Here is a 20,383-nt window from a genome sequence, read left to right as displayed (position 1 = left end):
TGCAGTGGCTGCTTGTGTGAGCTTATGCTGTGCTGTTTTGTGTCAGATAAAGCTGAATAAACTGATGTTGATCACTTACTGTGGTCTTTCATTCTTTTGTGAATTCTGAACCCAGAACCAACTGATAATGAGTCAGTGGTTGTGTACAATCCTGTATGCGTAAAAGTAAGTTCCATTCTCTTATGTAAATTTATAATTCATTTTCTTTTTCAGTTAAGCCTTCAGGTACAAGATGTTATGTTGATGGATCAGAAGAAATTGGAAGTGACTTTAAGCTAAAATGTGAACCAAAAGAAGGTTCACTTCCATTACAGTATGAGTGGCAAAAATTGTCTGACTCACAGAAAATGCCCACTTCGTGGTTAGCAGGTACTGTTGATAATAGTATTTGTACCAGGTGCCATTGATTTGGACTAAAATCTAGTAGGGGGTATGTGTGTGATTTGAGATAGGGCCTTGCTCTGTCACCCAGGCTCACTGCAATCACTGCTCACTGCAGCTTCGACCTCCTAGGCTCAAGTCGTCCTCCCACCTCAGCCTCCCACGTAGCTGGAACTAGAGGTGCATGCCATCACACCCCGCTAAGTTTTAAAAAATGTTGTTGTAGAGGCAGGATCTCCCTGTGTTGCCTGTGCTGGTCTCAAACTCCTGGGCTCAAGGAGTCCTCTTTCCTTGGCCTCCCAAAGTGCTGGGATTACAAGCATGAGCCCAGGCATGTGCCCCGCCTGCTTATATATTTCAGATTCCCAAATGCTTGCTTTCCCCTTTCTACATAGAGTAAACAGGATTTCCATGGGAATTATTCAGGGTTTTATAATATCAATTTAGTGTCATATATTATAAAGGAAGAGCTATTCTATGATTTCATTTTTTAGGATATTATAATTAGTTACTTTGGTGGTTTTTTTTTTTTTTTTTTTTTGAGACAAGGGGTCTCGCTCTGTCACCTAGGCTGGAGTGCAGTGGCAGGATCTCGGCTCCCTGCAGTCTTCACCTCCCAGGCTCCAATGATCCTCCCACTTCAGCCTCCTGAGTAGCTGAGACTACAGGCACGTGTCACCATACCCTGCTAATTTGTATTTTTTGTAGAGATGGAGTTTCTCCATGTTGCCCACACTGGTCTCAACCTCCTGGGCTCAAGCTGTCTTCCCCCCACAGCCTCCCAGAGTATAAGCGTGAGCCATTGTGCCTGGCCAATTTCTTTTTTTAATTGATGAGAAATGTTCATGATTATAACTTAGATAGTGGCTAAAGTAGAGTAAGAGTTGGATCTTTAGTGCTTCGACTAGATTTAAAATATAGTCATTTACCCATGGCTTGTCTATAAATTAAAAGCAAACCCATGTGACACTAACTAGAAAGTTACAGATTGGCCAAATCTGTTCACCCGTTTGTTACAATTGACTTCCTAGTTCAAACTGATTACCAGGCTCCACCCCACCATCCACTGCATCCTGATCTTTAGTAGGTTTTCTCTCTGCCTCTGTTTTTTTCAAACTCAGAGACCAATCTGGGAGTCCTCTTCTGACTTTCTTTTGTATGTTTCTTCCATCTAGGGGGGAATAAAATAGGTTTTGTATGTTTTCCTGCTGCATGAGAGATCCTTTGTGGGATGCCGTAGTGTGTATAGTCTGATGTACCCCCAGATGGGTTTGCAGCAGCTACAGTGGACCAACACGCCTGCTCCAGCCGAGGCTCTGTGCTGCAGGGGGTCATGGCTGCTTTCACCTTGATACACACGAACTGGAAGCATGATTGTTTGAATTCTGGAAACATCTGTGTGGCTCAGTGCCAGTTTGTTTGCATCCAGTCTTGGTCTGTCTTGCTTTTAACTGGATTGTCAAATTTGATAAGGGCTACGTTTACTAACACCTGATAACAGTACATACTATAAAATGAGTTTGTTTTCTTTTTCCTCCTTCCATAGAAATGACGTTATCTGTTATATCTGTAAAAAATGCCTCTTCTGAGTACTCTGGGACATACAGCTGTACAGTCAGAAACAGAGTGGGCTCCGATCAGTGCCTGTTGCGCCTAAACGTTGTCCCTCGTAAGTATCTTCTTTCTGTTGGTGGTTTTGTTTCTGTTATCTTTATACCACCTCCTTTAGTTCAGTCAGCAAATGTGTATTAAGGGCAAGGGGACACTGACTTTGATCAGAACACTGTGGTTTGATTATTAGCTTTTCTAGAAAAATATATTTTATTAAAAACTTCATAATTGCAATGATATATTAAGAAGGTAAGAGTTGTCAAATCAACCCTTGTACCGTGTTTAGCTATTATGTTGAGTAGCTTAGAACACTCTTATGTGTTAACCAAGATAGCTTTGAATATTAAAATCTTTCAGACAGGTTTTATCATTTTAATGCTTGAAATAGATTATACAGTTCAGAAGACAGTTCTTTTAATGAATTTTTTCCCCAAATCAAAAAGACTAAATAATTTGTCTCCTAAAGTTAATACATGTGATGATATCAATAAAAAAATGTGTAGCCTACCTTCAATATCTATACGTGTGTGTGTGTATATATATATTTTTTGTTTGTTTGTTTGTTTACTATTAATTCTTCTTATTTTAGCTTCAAATAAAGCTGGACTAATTGCAGGAGCCATTATAGGAACTTTGCTTGCTCTAGTGCTCATTGGTGTTATCATCTTTTGCTGTCATAAAAAGCGCAGAGAAGAAAAATATGAAAAGGAAGTTCATCACGACATCAGGTAATTAAGTGAGACAGGAGTTGACTGATGTATACCAAACATATGTCATGTCTCTAAAGCATTAGGTCTCTTCTTAACTCCCGAAGCATCTTTCTTAGAAGAAGGGATAAAGCTTTGGCCCCGTTTTTCTCAATACATTTGAAAGCATTTACTTTTAACTCCAAGTGCAGAGCTCCAACCACCATTCATTGTGCCCCGCTCCCCAACTTTCTTGTACCCCATTTTAAGAGCCACTGCGAAATTATTATCTCAAGACTGCCTGCCTTTTTGAGAAGAATTCCCACCTGCAGTGGGAGGGATGAAGCCTTCAAAAAATAAAGCAGATTTTGAGGTTTGGAAAAAAAAAAAATCTGACCTGATTGTATCAGGTAGTCTGGTAGTTTGTAGAACGATTGGTAGTATAATTTTTATTTTCCTTAAATATTGTAAATCAGAAGGTCTTAATGAGAAGTGTACATATTCGATAATAGAACTTTAGAAAGTAGTAACACATAACTTCACACCCTAGAAACTGACATTTGGTAGATCTGGGGTGGGGTCTGGACACTTGTGCAGGGACACTTCAGAGCTATTGTGGGTTTGGTTCCAGACCACCGCAGTAAATCACATGAATGTTTTTGTTTTTCCGGTGCACAAAAAGTTATGTTTATACTATATTATAGTCTAAAGTGTGCCGTAGCATTATGTCTAAAAAAGCAGTGTAGATACCCCAATTAAAAAAGACTTTATTGCTAAAAAAATGCTAATGATTGAGCCTTCAGTGAGTCCTAATCTCTCCGCTGGTGGAAGGTCTTGCTGCCTCAGTGTTGATGGCTGGTGGCCGATCAGGATGCTAGTTACTTAAGGTTGGAGTGGCTATGGCAATTTCTTTCTTTCTGTGGTGGTTGGGTTTTTCTCTTGTTTGTCTGTTTTCCGAGACAAGGTCTCATTCTCTGTTGCCCAGGCTGGAGTGGAGTGGTGCAGTTATGGCCCACTGCAACCTCTGCTCCCTGGGTTCAAGTGAGCCTCCCACCTCAGCTTACCGAGTAGCTGGGACTGCAGGCATGAGCCACTACACCTGACTAATTCGTGTAGTTTTTGTAGAGATGGGGTTTCACCATGTTGCCAAGGCTGGTCTCCAACTCCTGGGCTGCATTAGCTCCTACCAAGAATGTCAACCTGTCCTTTAAAGCTTTGAAACCAGACACTGACATCTTTAGCCATTAAAGGTCTAGATGGTGTCTTCTTCCAGTAGAAGTCTGTTTTGTCTCTATTGACAATCTGTTACTTAGTGTAGTTACCTTCATCAACGCTGTTTTAACTAGATCCTCTGAATAACTTTCTGTTGCTTCAGTTTGTATTCTTATGTTATGGAAATGGCCTTTTTCCCTAATCTCATTAACCAGCTTCTGCTAGCTTCCAGCTTTCTTTCTGCAACTGCCTTAGCTCTCTCAGCCTTGATAGAATTGAAGAGAGTTAGGGCCTTGCTCTGGATTGGGCTTTGGTGTAAGGGAATGTTGTGACTATTTTGATCCTCTCCAGACCACTAAACTTTCTCCGTATCAGCAATAAGACTGTTTCACTTTCTTACCATTCACTTGTTCACTGGAGTAACACTTTGACTTTAAGAACTTTTTCTTTGCATTTACAATTTGGCTTGGCTGTTTGGTGCAAGAGACTAGCTTTCAGCCAGTCTCACTAAGGTTGATTATTTCTGGGTTTGATTTAAAGAGAGCCCTGCTGGTGATTGCTTGGGTCCAGGAGTTTGAGCTTGCAGTGAGCTGTGATCGCACCACTGCACCCTAGCCTGGTTGACAGATCGAGACTGTCTCAAAATAAATAAAAGATTTTAAAAAGTAGAACTGTGATAACTATTCCTTTTACTTGAACACTTAGAGGTCATTGTAGGGTTATTAAGTGGCCTAATTTCAATATTATTGTGTCTTAGGGAATAGGGAGGCCTGAGGGAGGGGTGAGAGAATGGGGGGGTCGTTGGAGATGGCCAGAACACACACAACATTTATTAAGTTTGCTGTCTTATATGGGGATAATTCATGCTGCCCCAAAACAAATTAAAATAGTAACATCAAAGATCACTGATCACAGATCACCCTAACAGGTATGATTATGAGAAAGTTTTAACTGTTGTGAAAATTTCCAAAACGCAACACAGACATGAAGTGAACAGATGCTGTTGGAAAAATGGTACAGGTACATGTGCTTGACACAAGGGTACCACACACCTGCAATTTGTTAAAAAAAACATGCCATAAGTATCTATGAAGTGTGATAAAAGCAAGGCACAATGAAACGAGTACGCCTGTATTTTTTAAATGCACCAAAGATAACTCAGATACACAGTTATTCTTCGGTATCCATGGAGGACCTCCTGCAGATACCAAAATCCAAGGATGCTCAAGTCCCTGATATAAAATGACGGCCAGGCACAGTGACTCACGCCTCTAATCCCAGGACTTTGGGAGGCCAAGATGGGAGGATCATTTGAGCCCAGGAGTTCAAGACACCAACCTGAGCAAGATGGCAAGAACCTGTCTCCATCTAAAAAAAAAAAAAAAAAGATACAAAATGGCGTACTGTTTGTATATAACCTGCACACACTCTTGTGTATACTTCGAGTCATCTCTAGATCACTTATAATACCTAATGTAAATACTGTGTAAATGATTGTTATAATGTGGTGTTCAGGGAATAATGACAACAAAAAATCTGTACAGGTTAGGTACAGACAATATTTTTTAAAAAATAATTTTCTATACATGGTTTGTTGGCTTCACAGATGTGGAACCCATGATTATGGAGGGCCAGTTGAGCTCTCTGTCAGTGTTTGGTATGAAAATTCTTAGGCTTAAATTCCCAGCAAACTTAAATCTGTAGTGTTTTCAGCTAAGGTTTCAGATAACTTTAATACAAAAATGATTTTTTCTTTTAAAAATTTTTTAAATTTATCATTTATTTATTTTTTTGAGACAGAGTCTCACTCGGGCACCCAGGCTGGAGTGCCATGGTGCAATCTCAGCTCACTTAAACCTCCGCCTCCTGGGTTCAAGTGATTCTCCTTCCTCAGCCTCCTGAGTAGCTGGGATTACAGGCACCTGCCACCAAGCCCGGCTAATTTTTGTACTTTTAGCAGAGATGGGGTTTTGCCATATTGGCCTGGCTGGTCTTGAACTCCTGACCTCAAGTGACCTCCACCTGCCTTGGCCTCCCAAAGTGCTGGGATTACAGGCGTGATTAAGATAGAAATATATTTGTAGGTGTTAGTGTTTTCTCAACTATAAAGTGTTACATGGCTGTAACTAGGTTATCTTGAGCAGTGATACTAGAATATGAAATGATTTGAGATTTGTGTTTTGTAAGACAACATTCTAGAATCATCTACATTTGTGTAAATACCATATTTTATTAAGTGTGAAGTCATAACTCTAATCACAATGACAGATTGGGGACAGATGCAGAATTTATGATGTTATGGCTTGCACTTTTTGCTTTTTTGTGACACGCATACACACACACACTTTTATATGTTTAGTACCTAAATACAGGCTCTTATCCATGCTTCATAGCTTACATAATTGTACGTTTTTAGAAATTTATTCTCTTGACATGTATTGGGGATTTTGCTTTCCAGGGAAGATGTGCCGCCTCCAAAGAGCCGTACGTCCACTGCCAGAAGCTACATAGGCAGTAATCATTCATCCCTGGGATCCATGTCTCCTTCCAACATGGAAGGATATTCCAAGACTCAGTATAACCAAGTACCAAGTGAAGACTTTGAACGCACGCCTCAGAGTCCGACTCTCCCACCTGCTAAGGTAGCTGCTCCTAATCTAAGTCGAATGGGCGCGATTCCTGTGATGATTCCAGCACAGAGCAAGGATGGGTCTATAGTATAGAGCCTCCATATGTCTTGTCTGTGCTCTCCATGTTCCTTTCCTTTTTTTGATATGTGAAAACCTATTCTGGTCTAAATTTTGTTCCTAGCCTCAAAATATATCAAAAATAATCAGGAACTGTAAGGAATATATTTTTTAAAATTTTTGTTTGGTTATATTGAAATAGTTACAGGTATTAAAGTTAGTAAAGACAAGTTTACCATCTGAAAAAGCTGGATTTTCTTTAAGAGGTTGATTATAAAGGTTTCTAAATTTATCAGTACCTAAGTAAGATGTAGCACTTTGAATATGAAATCATAGGTGAAGAAATTGGTGAACTTACTTGCATACCAAGTTGATACTTGAATAACCATCTGAAAGTGGTACTTGATATTTTTTACCATTATTTTTAGGATGTGTATCTCATTTATTTATGGCCCACCAGTTTCCCCCAAATTAGTGCAGAAACATCCATGACAAAATTACTTATGTATGTTTGTACTTGTTTTTATAGCTCCTTTGAAAACTCTTGTGTTTGGAATATCTCTAAAAACATAGAAAACACTACAGTGGTTTAGAAATTACTAATTTTACTTCTAAGTCATTCATAAACCTTGTCTGTGAAATGACTTCTTAAATATTTAGTTGATAGACTGCTACAGGTAATAGGGACTTAGCAAACTCTTTTATATGCTAAAGGAGCATCTATCAGATTAAGTGAGAACATTTGCTGTCAGTCACATATTGAGATGACACTAGGTGCAATGGCAGGGATAGATTTTGTTGGTGAATAGTCTCATGCCTTGAGATCTGTGGTGGTCTTCAAAATGGCGGCCAGCCAGATCAAGGATGTAGTATTTCATAGTTTCCAACTAAATACTGGCTTTCCACTTTAGGTGATATTTTTCTTATTAGAAAAATATTATAACTCATTTATTGTTTGACAATTATAGATTGAAATTTCCTAATTTATTCTAAATTTTAAGTGGTTCTTCGGTTTCAGTGCTTTATGTTGTTTGTTGTTTTTGGATGGTGTTACATATTATATGTTCTAGAAACACGTAATCCTAAATTTACCCTCTTGAATATAATCCCTGGATGATATTTTTATCATAAATGCAGAATAATCAAATACATTTTAAGCAAGTAAGTGTCCTCCATCAATTCTGTATTCCAGACTTGGGAGGATGTACAGTTGCTGTTGTGTGACCAAACATGTCTCTGTGTAGTTCTGGCAAATCAAGCTGAGCTTCAGAAACGTTTGAGTCTTAGTTTTGTGAAAGTGATTTATTCTTTAAAAAAAAGAAAAAGAAAAAAAGATAAGAAAAAGGAGTTAAGGGACTACTCCTCCTTGCCAAATGCGCTAAATATCATTTTAGGAGAAGAAAATGGATTTATTGTATTTCCCTTAAGATTGTGAGGGAGTGTGGATATAGTAGAATGAGCCAATAGTCTCTTTATAATAAATACGGTCTGCAATAAATTCTTTCACTAGCTCTAAAACCTTTCCCTAGATTTTAGTAGGGAGTTGGTTTCTGTTAATATCTTTGGGTGCTGTGGTGGTAAATGCTACATTATAAACGGTGGCATGTATTTACGGTTAGAGTATTGTGTGTACACTTTTTAATGGTAAACTTAAGCTGAATGTGTAATGGATTTGTGTATAGTTTTACATATTTGGAAGCATCTTAAAAATAGGTTTTAACCTTACATAAAATTACTTTTATACTTGTGTTAACATTTTCATCTGTGCCTTTTGGGTAATTTAATTTCTATTATGAATTTCTGGTGCCTATGAGCTAGCTATCACCTACCTGAAAGGTGCTTAGAGGTGAAGGTACTGTTTCTAAAAACACATCACTGTGACACCTTTCTATCCTCACATTTCCAAGCTTGCCTCTTTTCTGTTCTTTGTGCATATCACTTAAGCGATTGTGTTATTCATAAAGATTTAGAAATTTCAATATTCCCAACACTCTGACTATGTTTCTGGTTTTATAACAGTAGCCATTTTTGAATGTCAGATGTTCGGCCTGTTTTATATGAATAAAGTTTATTTATAAAGTATTATAAAAAGTAAACAAATAGAACATTAATAATAAAATTTTGGTTCTTCCTATTCCTGACTTTCATATAATGAACATTATCCTATTGATCTAAGTAGAAGTTATAGAAAGTGGACACGTATAAGAGTTTCCTTCCTTTTTTTTTTTAATAACACATGAGGAACAAGACTTTTCTTCCCATATATTTCATATTTTAGAGGACATTGTTTTATAGGCTTATGTCTCACTGTAAAATTCTGTCAGCCAAAGAGTACTGATAAATTTTCAAGTAGTTCTCACTCATAATTTCAGTTGAACCAGAGATCAAATATTTGCTCCAGTATTGCTATTGGTAATCAAGTAGTTGAACAAAAAATTACTAAAGCATTTCAGTTAGATCAGTCAAGGACAGTACCGCATCTTAATAGCAAAGCCATTTGATTCTACTTTATAACTGAGAGACTCGATACTATCCATCTCTTTAGGTTACAAAGGATAATTTGAAGAGAAATGGTACTTTCGAATATATAGTTCTGTACATTTTTTGGTTTTTTTTTTTTAAAGAGATGGGGTTTCACTGTGTTGCCCAGGCTGGTCTCAAACTGCTGGGCTCAAGAGATCCTCCTGCCTCGGCCTCCCAAATTGCTGGGATTACAGGGGTGAGCCCCAACATCCAGCCAGTTCTGTACTTTGAATACGGAGTTGTTTACAGCTATTTTTTTTCTTACTGGCAATCTTAACTAATATTATTCCCTTATTAGAGAGCCTCTCACTCCCCCACCCCCTAAAATGTCTGTTATTCATGACAGTAACCAATTATTCTGGACAAATTCCTTCCTTTTAATTTGAGCTATCTGCCATGGACTTTCTAAAATAGAAACACAGCCTGAGTGTATCTTAAGGAGAGTGGGATTGAAAAAATCCAAATCACTATCCATATAGATCATGGATATAAAGAGATACCTGATTTTTATTAAAAAGATACTTTTTAAAAATTGAGAGTTAATCTTGGAAATTTGGAACAAGTAAAGGGGCAAGTAAACATTTTGATCAAATATCAAAGGAACTCATTGCATGAAGGTGACTATCAAATTCTGTGATGTGTGGCTTCTTAAAAATATTCTCAGTGTCTTTTGTGTGCGTGCAGCATGTACATTTGATGTTATGTGAATGTTAAGAGTTTTTTCTTCTAGTTTTCACTTCAGCAGTGTTTAGGGCTTTCAGATGCCTTATTCCGGTGTGAACAGAAAAAGTTCGTATTTTATGTGGTTAATGCTTTGATGTGTCACATAAAGAGTAGTTTGTAGAAAATGTTGGCACAATTTTAACTTCTTAGTGGCTTGTGACATTATATTATATATATATATGTACATATATCTTTATAACATTCCTGTGTTTAGTAGTGTAAATGTTCTGGGCAAGTTTTAATATTTTGAATGCCTTTGGATATTCCAGCAACAAAGGCATTATGTTCTGCAATAGGATTTCTTACTCATTTACCTATTTTAACACTAAAATAGGCCGTAACTGAGCACAAATTCCTTTTATAAATGTCATAGAAGCAGGGAAGAATAATAAACAAATGTGTGAATTGTGGTTCAGTTTATTTATCTTTCGGGAAGGCTGATCATTTATCTTATAGCAGATAACACCAGCCTCTTATTCATTAAGGTTAACTTTTGTAAAGTATCTTATTTTATAATTTAAGAATATAGGACATATCAGTTGGGTTTGGTTTTAGTCATCGAGACTAAACGTTCCATCAAAACAGAACTTCGTGTTTTCTGCTAACTTATTTAATGACACGAGTTTTAAGAGAACCACAATTCATTGATTCACTTATTCTTTTCCCTAATTGTGAATTTTAGTGATAAATACACTTGTACTACCGAGAAAAATATTTTGACACTCCACGTGTGCAAAGTATAGAATTGATAGTGTCAGTTTCAGATTTTGTATGTACGATTTCTGGCTTATATATCCAATGGTGCAGATTTTGAAATTTGTAAGAACAAAATTTGTTAAGAAAAACAACTTGCTCTAGTTTTGTGACCTTGTGTACTTTTGAAATAAAATTGAGAAAGCATTTCTCTGCCTCATGGTGTGGCTTTATTGTGCCTTTTATACAATGTCCGCTAAAGCTTCAATATTTTATTCCTCCCTGCTTGCTGTGTCATGGTTTCCTTTCCCCCCGTGCATCCTCTAAACAGAAAGAATAAAGATTGCAACAGTCATATTAATACATCGTTGAAAACATGTCAAGCATACAGACCAAAATCTCCCCATTCCTATGTGCTTATATAATAGTATATAATATTTGGGGTTCTGTGATCATTTCAGAATTTACAGTATAAACTCAAACATTTTTCAGATACGTTGCCAAATGTGTGTGTATATACACAGGTATGAGGTTGGGAAGTCAAAGATCAAGGCACTGGCAGATTTGGTGGCTGGTGAGAGCTTACCTTCTGTATCAAAGATGGCGCCTCTTGCTGTATTCTCACATGACAGAAAGGAGGAAAGGGAGCTTCCTCTAGCCTCTTTCATAAGGGCCATTAATGCTATTCATGAGAGTAGAGTCCTAATGACTTGATCACTTCCCAAAGGGGCCCCACATCTGAGTGCTATCACGTTGGGTATTAAGATTTCAACATATTGGTGAGATTTGGACTTCTGGCTAATAAAATATATATCAACATAAGAATTTTAGGGAGGCACAGATATTCGAACCAAAGTAACATCTCATTTTGGCTTAAAGTATTTTCATTGACTATAAATGTTGATTTCAGGAAAAACCAGAATGGGCTATTGATGCTACTGTAAGAAGCATGTTGAGGAATATTTTGTTTATACCAGGGTTTCTCAACCTCGGCACTATTAACATTTTGGGCTGGATAATTCTTTGTTGTAGGGAACTGTCCTGTGCATTGCAAGATGTTTGGCAGCAGCCCTGGCTTCCACCCACTGGATATCAGTAGCACCCTGGCCCCCCCACCAGCATGCCCACCACAGTTGTGATGATAAAAAGTATTTCCAAACATTACCAACTATCTCCCCTGGGGTCGGAGGCAAATCGCCTCCTTTTGAGAACCACTGATTTATACTGATGTGAAATTTTCTACTCAGGGATTAAAAGGTGAAGAACATAGGACATAGTGCTAGAAGGCACAGGACATGCTTAAATACCACTTATTACTAGTTGCTTCACTTTGCTTCAGTTTCCTAGTGCTTCAAATGGTACCAAATACCTACTTTACAGGGAATGTTGGAAGATTTCAAAGAGATAGAATTGATACAATAATGAAAGTTGTTGGTATTTACCCCGATAACTGGGATACTGATAATGGTACACAGACTTTCAAGGAATCGAGATGTACAGTGCAATATGCTAAGTGAAACCGAGAATAATTAAATGCCTTTAATTTAGACCATATCTTAATCTTATAGCTCTAATGGCCAGATCATATTTCTGGTTAACAAATGGCAAAGCTGATTAAGCTGAGATAACATTGGGTGTGAAGTAGTTTATTATTCAATAAAAATAGTGTAAGTCTAAGGCATAATCAAAGATAATTTCAAGATGCAATAATACCAACAGTGAAAAAATCAAGAAGCTAGTCCAAGAAATTAAGCTTAGGTTTTTTTGCTGGTGTTTCCAAAGTATAAATCAAACATACTTTGTTACTTAGATGATTTTTAAATTGTGTTAAATATTTATAGGGGAAAAAGTTACTACTCTAAGGTAACTATACAAAAAGAAGCTATTAGGTTCTTCTAAATTAGGGGTACTTCTGTGCCCGCCTCAATGTCAGCACAGGTCTTTTGTGGCACAAAACCTTTGCATTCTAATTGTTTCACCTGCTTGATAGACCTCCTTCAGTACTCTGTAGGTGATTTACCTACCTCAGTCCCCACTGCCTAACTCGGTGACTTCCAAATTGCTCAGTAAATGCTGAGTGGATATTTAGTAAGAAAACTATGGACACTAGGGACAAATACGTATTCATTAAATATGCATCATATGTTCTGCAACGCCCCTGGCCTGGTCTCTTCAAAAAGGCAGTATTGGTCAGGTTTGGTGGCTCACACCTGTAATCCCAGCACTTTGGGAGGCCAAGGCGAGTGGATCACTTGAGGTCAGGAGTTCGAGAGACCAGCCTGGCCAACATGGTGAAACCCCGTCTCTACTAAAAATACAAAAAAAAAAAAAAAAAAAAAAGCCAGATGTGGTGGTGCATGCCAGTAATCCTAACTACTTGGGAGGCTGAAGTGGGAGGATGGCTTGAACCTGGGAGGCAGAGGTTGCAGTGAGCTGAGATTGCACCACTGCACACTCCAGCCTGGGTGACAGGATGAGACTCTGTCTCAAAAAAAAAAAAAAAAAAAAAAAAGGCAGTATCATGAGAAAAAGGATGAGTATGTGCAGTGAGGGGAAAGGCTGCACTTGGCTTAAGGAGTTAACTTGCCCAAATACAGCATGGGTTACCTGACTCAATAGTAGCGAACACGGAAACAAAACTCATTATCAGAAGCAGTTTATAAATATATTTCTAAAGCCCTTCTTACGGATTCCTGCTGAGTAGGTCTAGGGTGAAATCAGTGACTCTTCTCTTCCAGATTATTTCAATAATTAACCAACTTTGGGAGACTCTGGCTTAGGAAACCCTTTGCAGATGACTGATTTCCATGCTAAGGCACTAACGTTAAGTTTTTTTCCCCTTGGGCTTCACAAAATTGCAGACTTTTAGTGTGGTTGAAAAAAAAAATACCTACTTAAAAATTGTTGTTTAATTTGGTATACTAATAATATTTCTTAGTATCAGAATTTGAGGTGATCTGCTAAAATACCTAAAACAATTTCATAGAAGATTTTAGCTTTCCACAAAACCTGAAGAGTATTATGTCAAAGTCTTTTTAAATGGCTAGTCTTCTGAAATACCTAGGCATTTACAAGTAATTTTTATGTGTGATTGTATTAGCCGTAAAAAATGCTACAAACTGCTTGAAGAACAGAAATGTGTTATAGTTCTGGAGCTGGAAGTCCAAGATCAAGGTGTTGGCAAGATTGGTTCCTTCTGAGGGCTGTGAGGGAGGGATCTGCTCCAGACCCTGTGTTTGGCTTGTAGGTGACCATTTTGTCCATCTCTCTTCCCTCTATGCATGTCTGTCACCGTGTGTGCATTTCCATTTTTTAAGGACACCAGTCACCGAATTAGGACCTACCCATATAACCGCATCTCAACTAATTGCATGTGTAGCAAATCTGTTTCCAAACAAGGTCACATTCTGAGATTCTAGGGAATCTGAGACTTCAACATAGGAATTTAGAGGATGGGGACACTTCACCCCATAAGAGTAATGATGACTGCACATTTTGAGAGGGACTAATAAGATAGTGTGCATTGGCATAAAACATGTACCCAGAGGGTTCTCTGTTTAACTTTCAGTGGCATAATAACAGTATCAACACCTAAATAACTATGCCAACATAGGTATTTCATGATCCTCAACTGCCTCCGCCTGCCCCAGGAATATACTATCTTTATTTCAAATATGGGTGACTTTGTTAACTTCACATCTGCTTGTCAAGTGAAAAAGTAATTGATGAAACGGTTATAAGGCTGGGCACGGTGACTCACACCTGTAATCTCTGCACTTTGGGAGGCCAAAGCAGGTGGATCACTTGAGCCAGCAGTTCGAGACCAGCCTGACCAACATGGTGAAACACCATCTCTACTAAAAATACAAAAATTAGCTGAGTGGTGGCGCATGCCTGTAATCCCAGTTACTCGGGAGGCTGAGGCAAGAGAATTGCTTGAACCCAGGAGGCAGAGGCTGCAGTGAGCTGAGATCGTGCCTTTGCACTCCAGCTTGGGCAACAGAGCAGACCCTGTAAAAAAAAAAAAAAAAAAAAAAAAAGGAAATGATTATGAACTTGTCTTTTTAAGTGAATCTTGCTGACAAGAGAAAACTACTTTTTGAGGGAAGTAAAGCTTAAAGGAACTTCTACATTTCACACTTGATCTTAGCCAAAAGGCCAAGAAGTGATAAGAACTTCTACATTTTAAGTTATTCACAAGATAACTATTAATGAACCTGAAATCGTTTGTAAAGTATTTCAGAAAGGTAATGCACAAAGTATAGAGTGAAATCTAACTCACCCTCTCTCCTCCCAGTTTCTGTCCCCACTTCCCCTTCAAAAGGCATTAACTGCTGCTTCAATGTTGGTAATTTTTGAATAGGTCATCTATTTCACAGAATAAAATTCAAAAGATCTGAGTATATAGTGAAAAATATGGTCAGTTTTTTATTTACCCTTCTAGGAATGTTCTATACATATTCAAGTACTCGTGTATGTGTGTTTGTGAGTTTATCCTGAATATTTATTTTAAAAAGTTAACAAAGAATGGATTGGTCATGATGGATGAGTGGATATTTGGTTTTTGGTTGGAGCAACTGTGTGGGAAATTATGATATGAAACTAGGAAAGACAGAAAGATTAGCAAATTTGAAAGTAGAATCCTGTTTTAGCCATGCAACATATAAAATATCTATTACAATCCAGGCATGATGATAGGAGGCAGGTGAATTACCAGCTTGGACCTAAGTAGAAAATTCAGAAATGGAGAGAAAATTCGGCAGTTTTAAGCCTTAAGGCAGATTTTTGACAGGAATAGATGAAGTAATCATGGTAGAGAATGCAGAGAGAAGTAAGGGCAGTGGTCGGAGCCCTAATTCTTTGAATGTTCTGAAGTGAAGCTAAGGAAATCAGTTTTGAACATGTTGAGTTTGAGAAGTTTATTAGATATGCAAATTGAGATGATGAATAGATATCTAGATGTATCTGGAGTAGGAGAGAGGACTGGAGATAGAAAAATGTTGATTACCAAGAATGTGTGTGATATACACAAGTGCCCAAACTATGGCACTTCACTCAAACAGGAAGTAGGAAATGGAAAAATATGGAATATATATACTGTACATACACACACACACACACACACATACATACATAAGGGTTGATATTTAGGGATGCAGTGCTGTCAGCCAGTGAGAAAGATAATATTCCTGGCAACCTTGAATAAAGTGTCTCATTCTATCTGCCACTGTTCCTGTTGGGAAGGCTTTTCTGTTTTCTGTTTTGTTTTTGTTTTTTTTTGTTGTTGTTTTTTTGAGGCAGGGTCTTGCTCTGTTGCCCAGGTTGGAGTGCAGTGTTACAATTATAGCTCAGTGCAGCCTTGATCTTCCTTGCTCAGCAATACTCCTGCCTCAGCCCCCCAAGTAGCTGGGATAGCAGGCATGCCAACATGCCTGGCTATTTTTTTTTTTATTTTTAGTAGTGAGAGGTCTTGCTGTGTTGCCCAGGCTGGTTTTGAACTTCTGAACTCAAGTGATACCCTTGCCTCGTCCTCCTAAGTCCTGGGATTACAGGTGTGAGCCACCGTGCCTGTCCTCAATTGTAAAATTTCTAAAGTTAAAAAAAAAAAAAAAAAGATTTTAGGCTGGACGCGGTGGCTCACGCCTGTAATCCCAGCACTTTGGGAGGCCAAGGGTGGTGGATCACCTGAGGCCAGGAGTTCAAGACCAGCCTGACCAACATGGTGAAACCCTGTCTCTACTAAAAATACAAAAATTAGCCAGACGTGGTGGTGGACGCCTGTAGTCCCAGCTACTTGGGAGGCCAAGGCAGGAGAGTTGCTTGAACCCGGGAGGCAGAGGTTGCAGTGAGTCGAGATCATGCCACTGCACTCTAGCTTGGGCAACTGAGCAAGACTCCATCTCAAAAAAAAAAAAGTTTTTAAGGGCTTTGGAAAGGAGGAAAAAGAAATATGCCCAACAGGGTTCCATTGACTGAACAAATTTAATTTGGTATAAATGCAGTAAGTGCTTAACCAGGCTATTGGCAAGGAGATGGGGAATCCTCCAAAAATACTTTGGACAGGATAACGCCATAAAAGGAGCTTGGGAGATAGCCAGCTCTGGTTCCATCTCTGGCTTCACTACTTACTAGCTGGATGACCTTAGACGAACCACTTAACCTCTCTATACTCCTTTACCTCACAAATAAAATAGGATAATAGTATCTACCTTGTAGTATTTATCCCAATTTTTATGGGATTGCTGTTTACATATGTCAAGTATACAGGCTGGCACCTGGTCAGTGCTCAGTTAAGTGTTAGCTTTTAGCATCATTATTATTCTTGAATTATACTAGTAATATTTGCCTCATTATCTCATATAAGGTGACTATATCCCACTTTTCCTGGGGTAGGTTTATGTCTGTTACCTTGGTGTAACTGATAACAGCAATAAATCATTTGCTCTCAAAAGTATGTTGGATTGGGCAGTAAGATGTATGGTTACCCTGCCTTTGGGATTTTTACAGTAACTCGGAAGTAGTAGTCCCTTGGTGTTACGTACTAACCGTGAGATAAATAAATGTCTCTACTCACACCTTCTCTGTCACTGTTCAGTCAAAAGCAGAACCAGCAGGTCCAAAGATAGCGAGTTACCTCCATTCAGTGTTCACAATTACAGGCCAAGCGCTTTGTTCCACTCTTTTGCCCCTTCTCACTTCCGCACTTGACTAGTCTTTATTTATTTAAAGACTATTTATTAAATAGTCTTTTAATTTATTTATTTAAAAAGCACCATATTTATAGTTAAATATGTTACATTTCCATGCTGTTCAGACTATCTGCAAACCTCTAGGATATACACCAGTACTGCCATAATGTGTGACATCATTTACTGTGTTATATCAAAATACCTGCCAGTAATGAGAACTATTGAAATAATTTCTCTATAAGCCAGCATGTGTCTAATTCATTGATTATCCAAATTCAAATTTGATTTTCATCTGACTTGATTGTAAAATATTTGAAGAATTGTTTTCCAGGCTGGCGCAGTAGCTCACACCTGTAATCCCAGCATTTTGGGAGGCCAAGGAGGGTGGATTGCTTGAGCCTAGGCATTCAAAACCAGCCTAGGCAACATCAGCGAAACCCCATCTCTACAGAAAATACAAAAATTAGCTGGATGTGGTGGCACATGCCTGTAGTCCCAGCTATTCGCCAGGCTGAGGTGAGAGGATCACTTGAGCTTAGGAGGTCAAGGTTGCAGTGAGCTGTGAGTGTGCCTCTGCGCTGCAGCCTGGGCTACACAGAGTGAGACCCTGTCTCAAAAAAAAAAAAAGAAATTTTTTTTTTCCTTGTTAAGGTAACACTGACCAAATAGTAAATGAATTTTAAAATGTTTTACCTGACATCATCACCAAAACCTATCTGTCCTATTTCACCTTCTGGCATATTTAAATATATATATTTTATTTTTAAAGTGCATGTTCTCTAATTTTTTTCTATTTAATCTTATTGTATCATAAACGTCTTATCTGTTGTTGGAAGCATTTCATATATATCCATTTCAATGAAGCATGATGTTTGATTAAGTTGATGTTCCATAACTCATCATTTTCTTACTGTTGGACCTAGAGATTGCTTTTAATTTTATGTCGTATGGAAATGTTGCATTCCTAGAGTCTTTTCCATTCTTTTGAGCATTCGGAGCACAGGTATTAAGACAATGGGTTGTTGGGAAAAATGAAATGAAATTTAAGTGAAACCACCTTTTTTCACATGTCAGACCATTCTGCAAGCTTTTTTTTTTTTTTTTTTTTTTTTTTAATTGATGCATTGATCTCTAGAACACAATTTAAGAAACCTTGGTAAAGAAAAAAAGTGAACTTCTGGCCCTTTTTTTTTTTTTTTTTGTGGTAAAAACATTTAACATAAGAACTTACTCATCTTGCATAATTGAAACTTTCTACCTGTTGAGTAGCAATTCCCCATCTCTCCCTCCCCGTTTCTCCTGGCACATCCTACCCTCTGCTTCTATTTTGTGTGACTGTTTTATATACCTCATAAAATTGGTTTTATGCAATATTTGTCCTCCTGAGACTGCCTTATTTTACTTAGCAAAATGTCCTCCACGTGCATTCATGTTGGATATAGCAGGACTTTTCTTGTTTTTTTTAAGGCTAATATTCATTGTATTTAGATATCATTTTCTTAATCTCTTCATCCATCTATCAACATTGAGGTTCTTTGCACATCTTAACTATTGTGAATAATGCTGCAGTGAACATAGGAGTGCAAACATCTCTTCAATAACTTGATTTCAGTTCTTCTGAAAATACCAAAAGATTGGTAGGATTGCTGGATCATAGGGTAGTTCTATTTTTAATGTTTTGAGGAACCTCCCTACCGTTTTCTATCATGGCTGTAGCAATTTACATTACCACCAGCCGTGTACAAGAGTTCCAATTTCTCCACATTTCAACCAACACTTACCTTTGGGTTTGCTTTTGTTTGTCTGTTTTTTCATATCTAAACTAACAGGTGTGAGGTGAAAAGTTCTAGCCTTTCCAAGCAAAAGGCATATAGTGAAATCACCAGGTAAGAGTGTGTAGAGTGAGAAGAAGCCCAAGTCGGTGCCCTGGGGCACGCAGGAACTAAGGAAAACCTACTATAAAAATGAAATCATACATGATGATGGACCAGTTCTGCTAGGATGGCTGGGTCAACACAGTACAGTGGATTAAAGCAAGAATGAAATCTAAGGAAGCAGGGCTGGGCTCAGTGGCTCACACCTGTAATCCTAGCACTCTGCAAGGCCAAGGCAGGCAGAGCCCAGGAGTTCAAGACCAGTCTGGCCAACATGGCGAAACCCCGTCTCTACAAAAAATACAAAAATTAGCCGGGCATGGTGGTGCGCACCTGTTGTCCCAGCTACTCAGGATACTGAGGTGGGAGGGTTACTTGAGCCCCAAGGGTTGAGGCTGCAGTGAGCCATGATGGTGCCACTGCACTCCAGCCTGGGTGACAGAGCAAAAGACCTTGTCTTCAAAAAAAATTAATAAATCTAAGGAAGCAGTACATTTTGGATGTACCTGTCTCAAATGAAATCCTATGTAAGGTTCATATCATATCAGATGAAATGGTTATTGTTTATCTTCTCTTTGCCTCCCCACATCCCCCCTTCACCAAATCCCCCACTAGTTCCTGAGACATCTGATTCATAAGACCCAATGTAAAAACTAGTAGACTATTCTTTCAAGGTCCTTGGTGGTGAAGGGAAGGAAAAAGCAGGAGGGCACAGTAACTAGAGCAGTAACTAAAGGTTAGTTTAAGATAGGAGAGATGCAAGCATAATTAATGTAGGCTGTGGAAAGAGAGCCTGGAAAGAAGAAGGGGCTAAGATGAAATGAAGAACTTCAGTGGAGGGATTAACTTAAAGAGGGGAAGGAAAACATTTTCTTCAGAGATGGATGCCAGACAGTGAGAGAGTTGGATGCAGATTTAATACATTTGTGACGACTGTTTTGATAGGATGTTATTAGATGGTCTCACTTTTCACTTTTCTTTTTTTTTTCTTTTTTTTGAGACAGAGTCTCACTGTGTCACCCAGGCTGGAGTGCAGTGGTGCAATCTCGGCTCACTGTAACCTCCGCCTCCCAAGTTCAAGCGATTCTTCTGCCTCAGCCTCCCAAGTAGCTGGGACTACAGGCACCCGCCACCACACCCGGCTAATTTTTTGTATTTTTAGTAGAGACGTGGTTTCACTGTGTTAGCCAGGATGGTCTCGATCTCCCGACCTCGTGATCCACCCATCTTGGCCTCCCAAAGTGTTGGGATTACAGGCGTGAGCCACTGCGCCCGGCCAGTCTCACTTTTCTTTATGATGTATA

General features: G+C 38.5%; 1 protein-coding gene across 2 annotated transcripts in view; it reads left to right on the top strand.

Annotated features, from left to right (window-relative positions):
• CXADR (CXADR Ig-like cell adhesion molecule) overlaps positions 1–20,383 on the top strand; it is a 76,320-nt gene that overhangs the window by 43,675 nt on the left and 12,262 nt on the right. Inside the window, exons 4-7 of one of the 2 annotated variants that reach the window (XM_037982816.2) lie at positions 214–369; positions 1,928–2,050; positions 2,582–2,720; positions 6,349–6,532. In XM_037982816.2, the coding sequence (XP_037838744.1) occupies positions 214–369; positions 1,928–2,050; positions 2,582–2,720; positions 6,349–6,532 (602 nt within the window). Of the gene's footprint in view, positions 1–213; positions 370–1,927; positions 2,051–2,581; positions 2,721–6,348; positions 8,325–20,383 lie in introns of those variants that run through there. The other variant, XM_007966801.3, reaches the window with a different exon arrangement.

Source organism: Chlorocebus sabaeus, chromosome 2 (assembly GCF_047675955.1).
Source record: "Chlorocebus sabaeus isolate Y175 chromosome 2, mChlSab1.0.hap1, whole genome shotgun sequence".
NCBI classification, from domain to species: Eukaryota; Metazoa; Chordata; class Mammalia; order Primates; family Cercopithecidae; genus Chlorocebus; species Chlorocebus sabaeus.
Note: the sequence above shows the minus strand (reverse complement) of the source record. Positions and strands in the feature narration are given on the sequence as shown.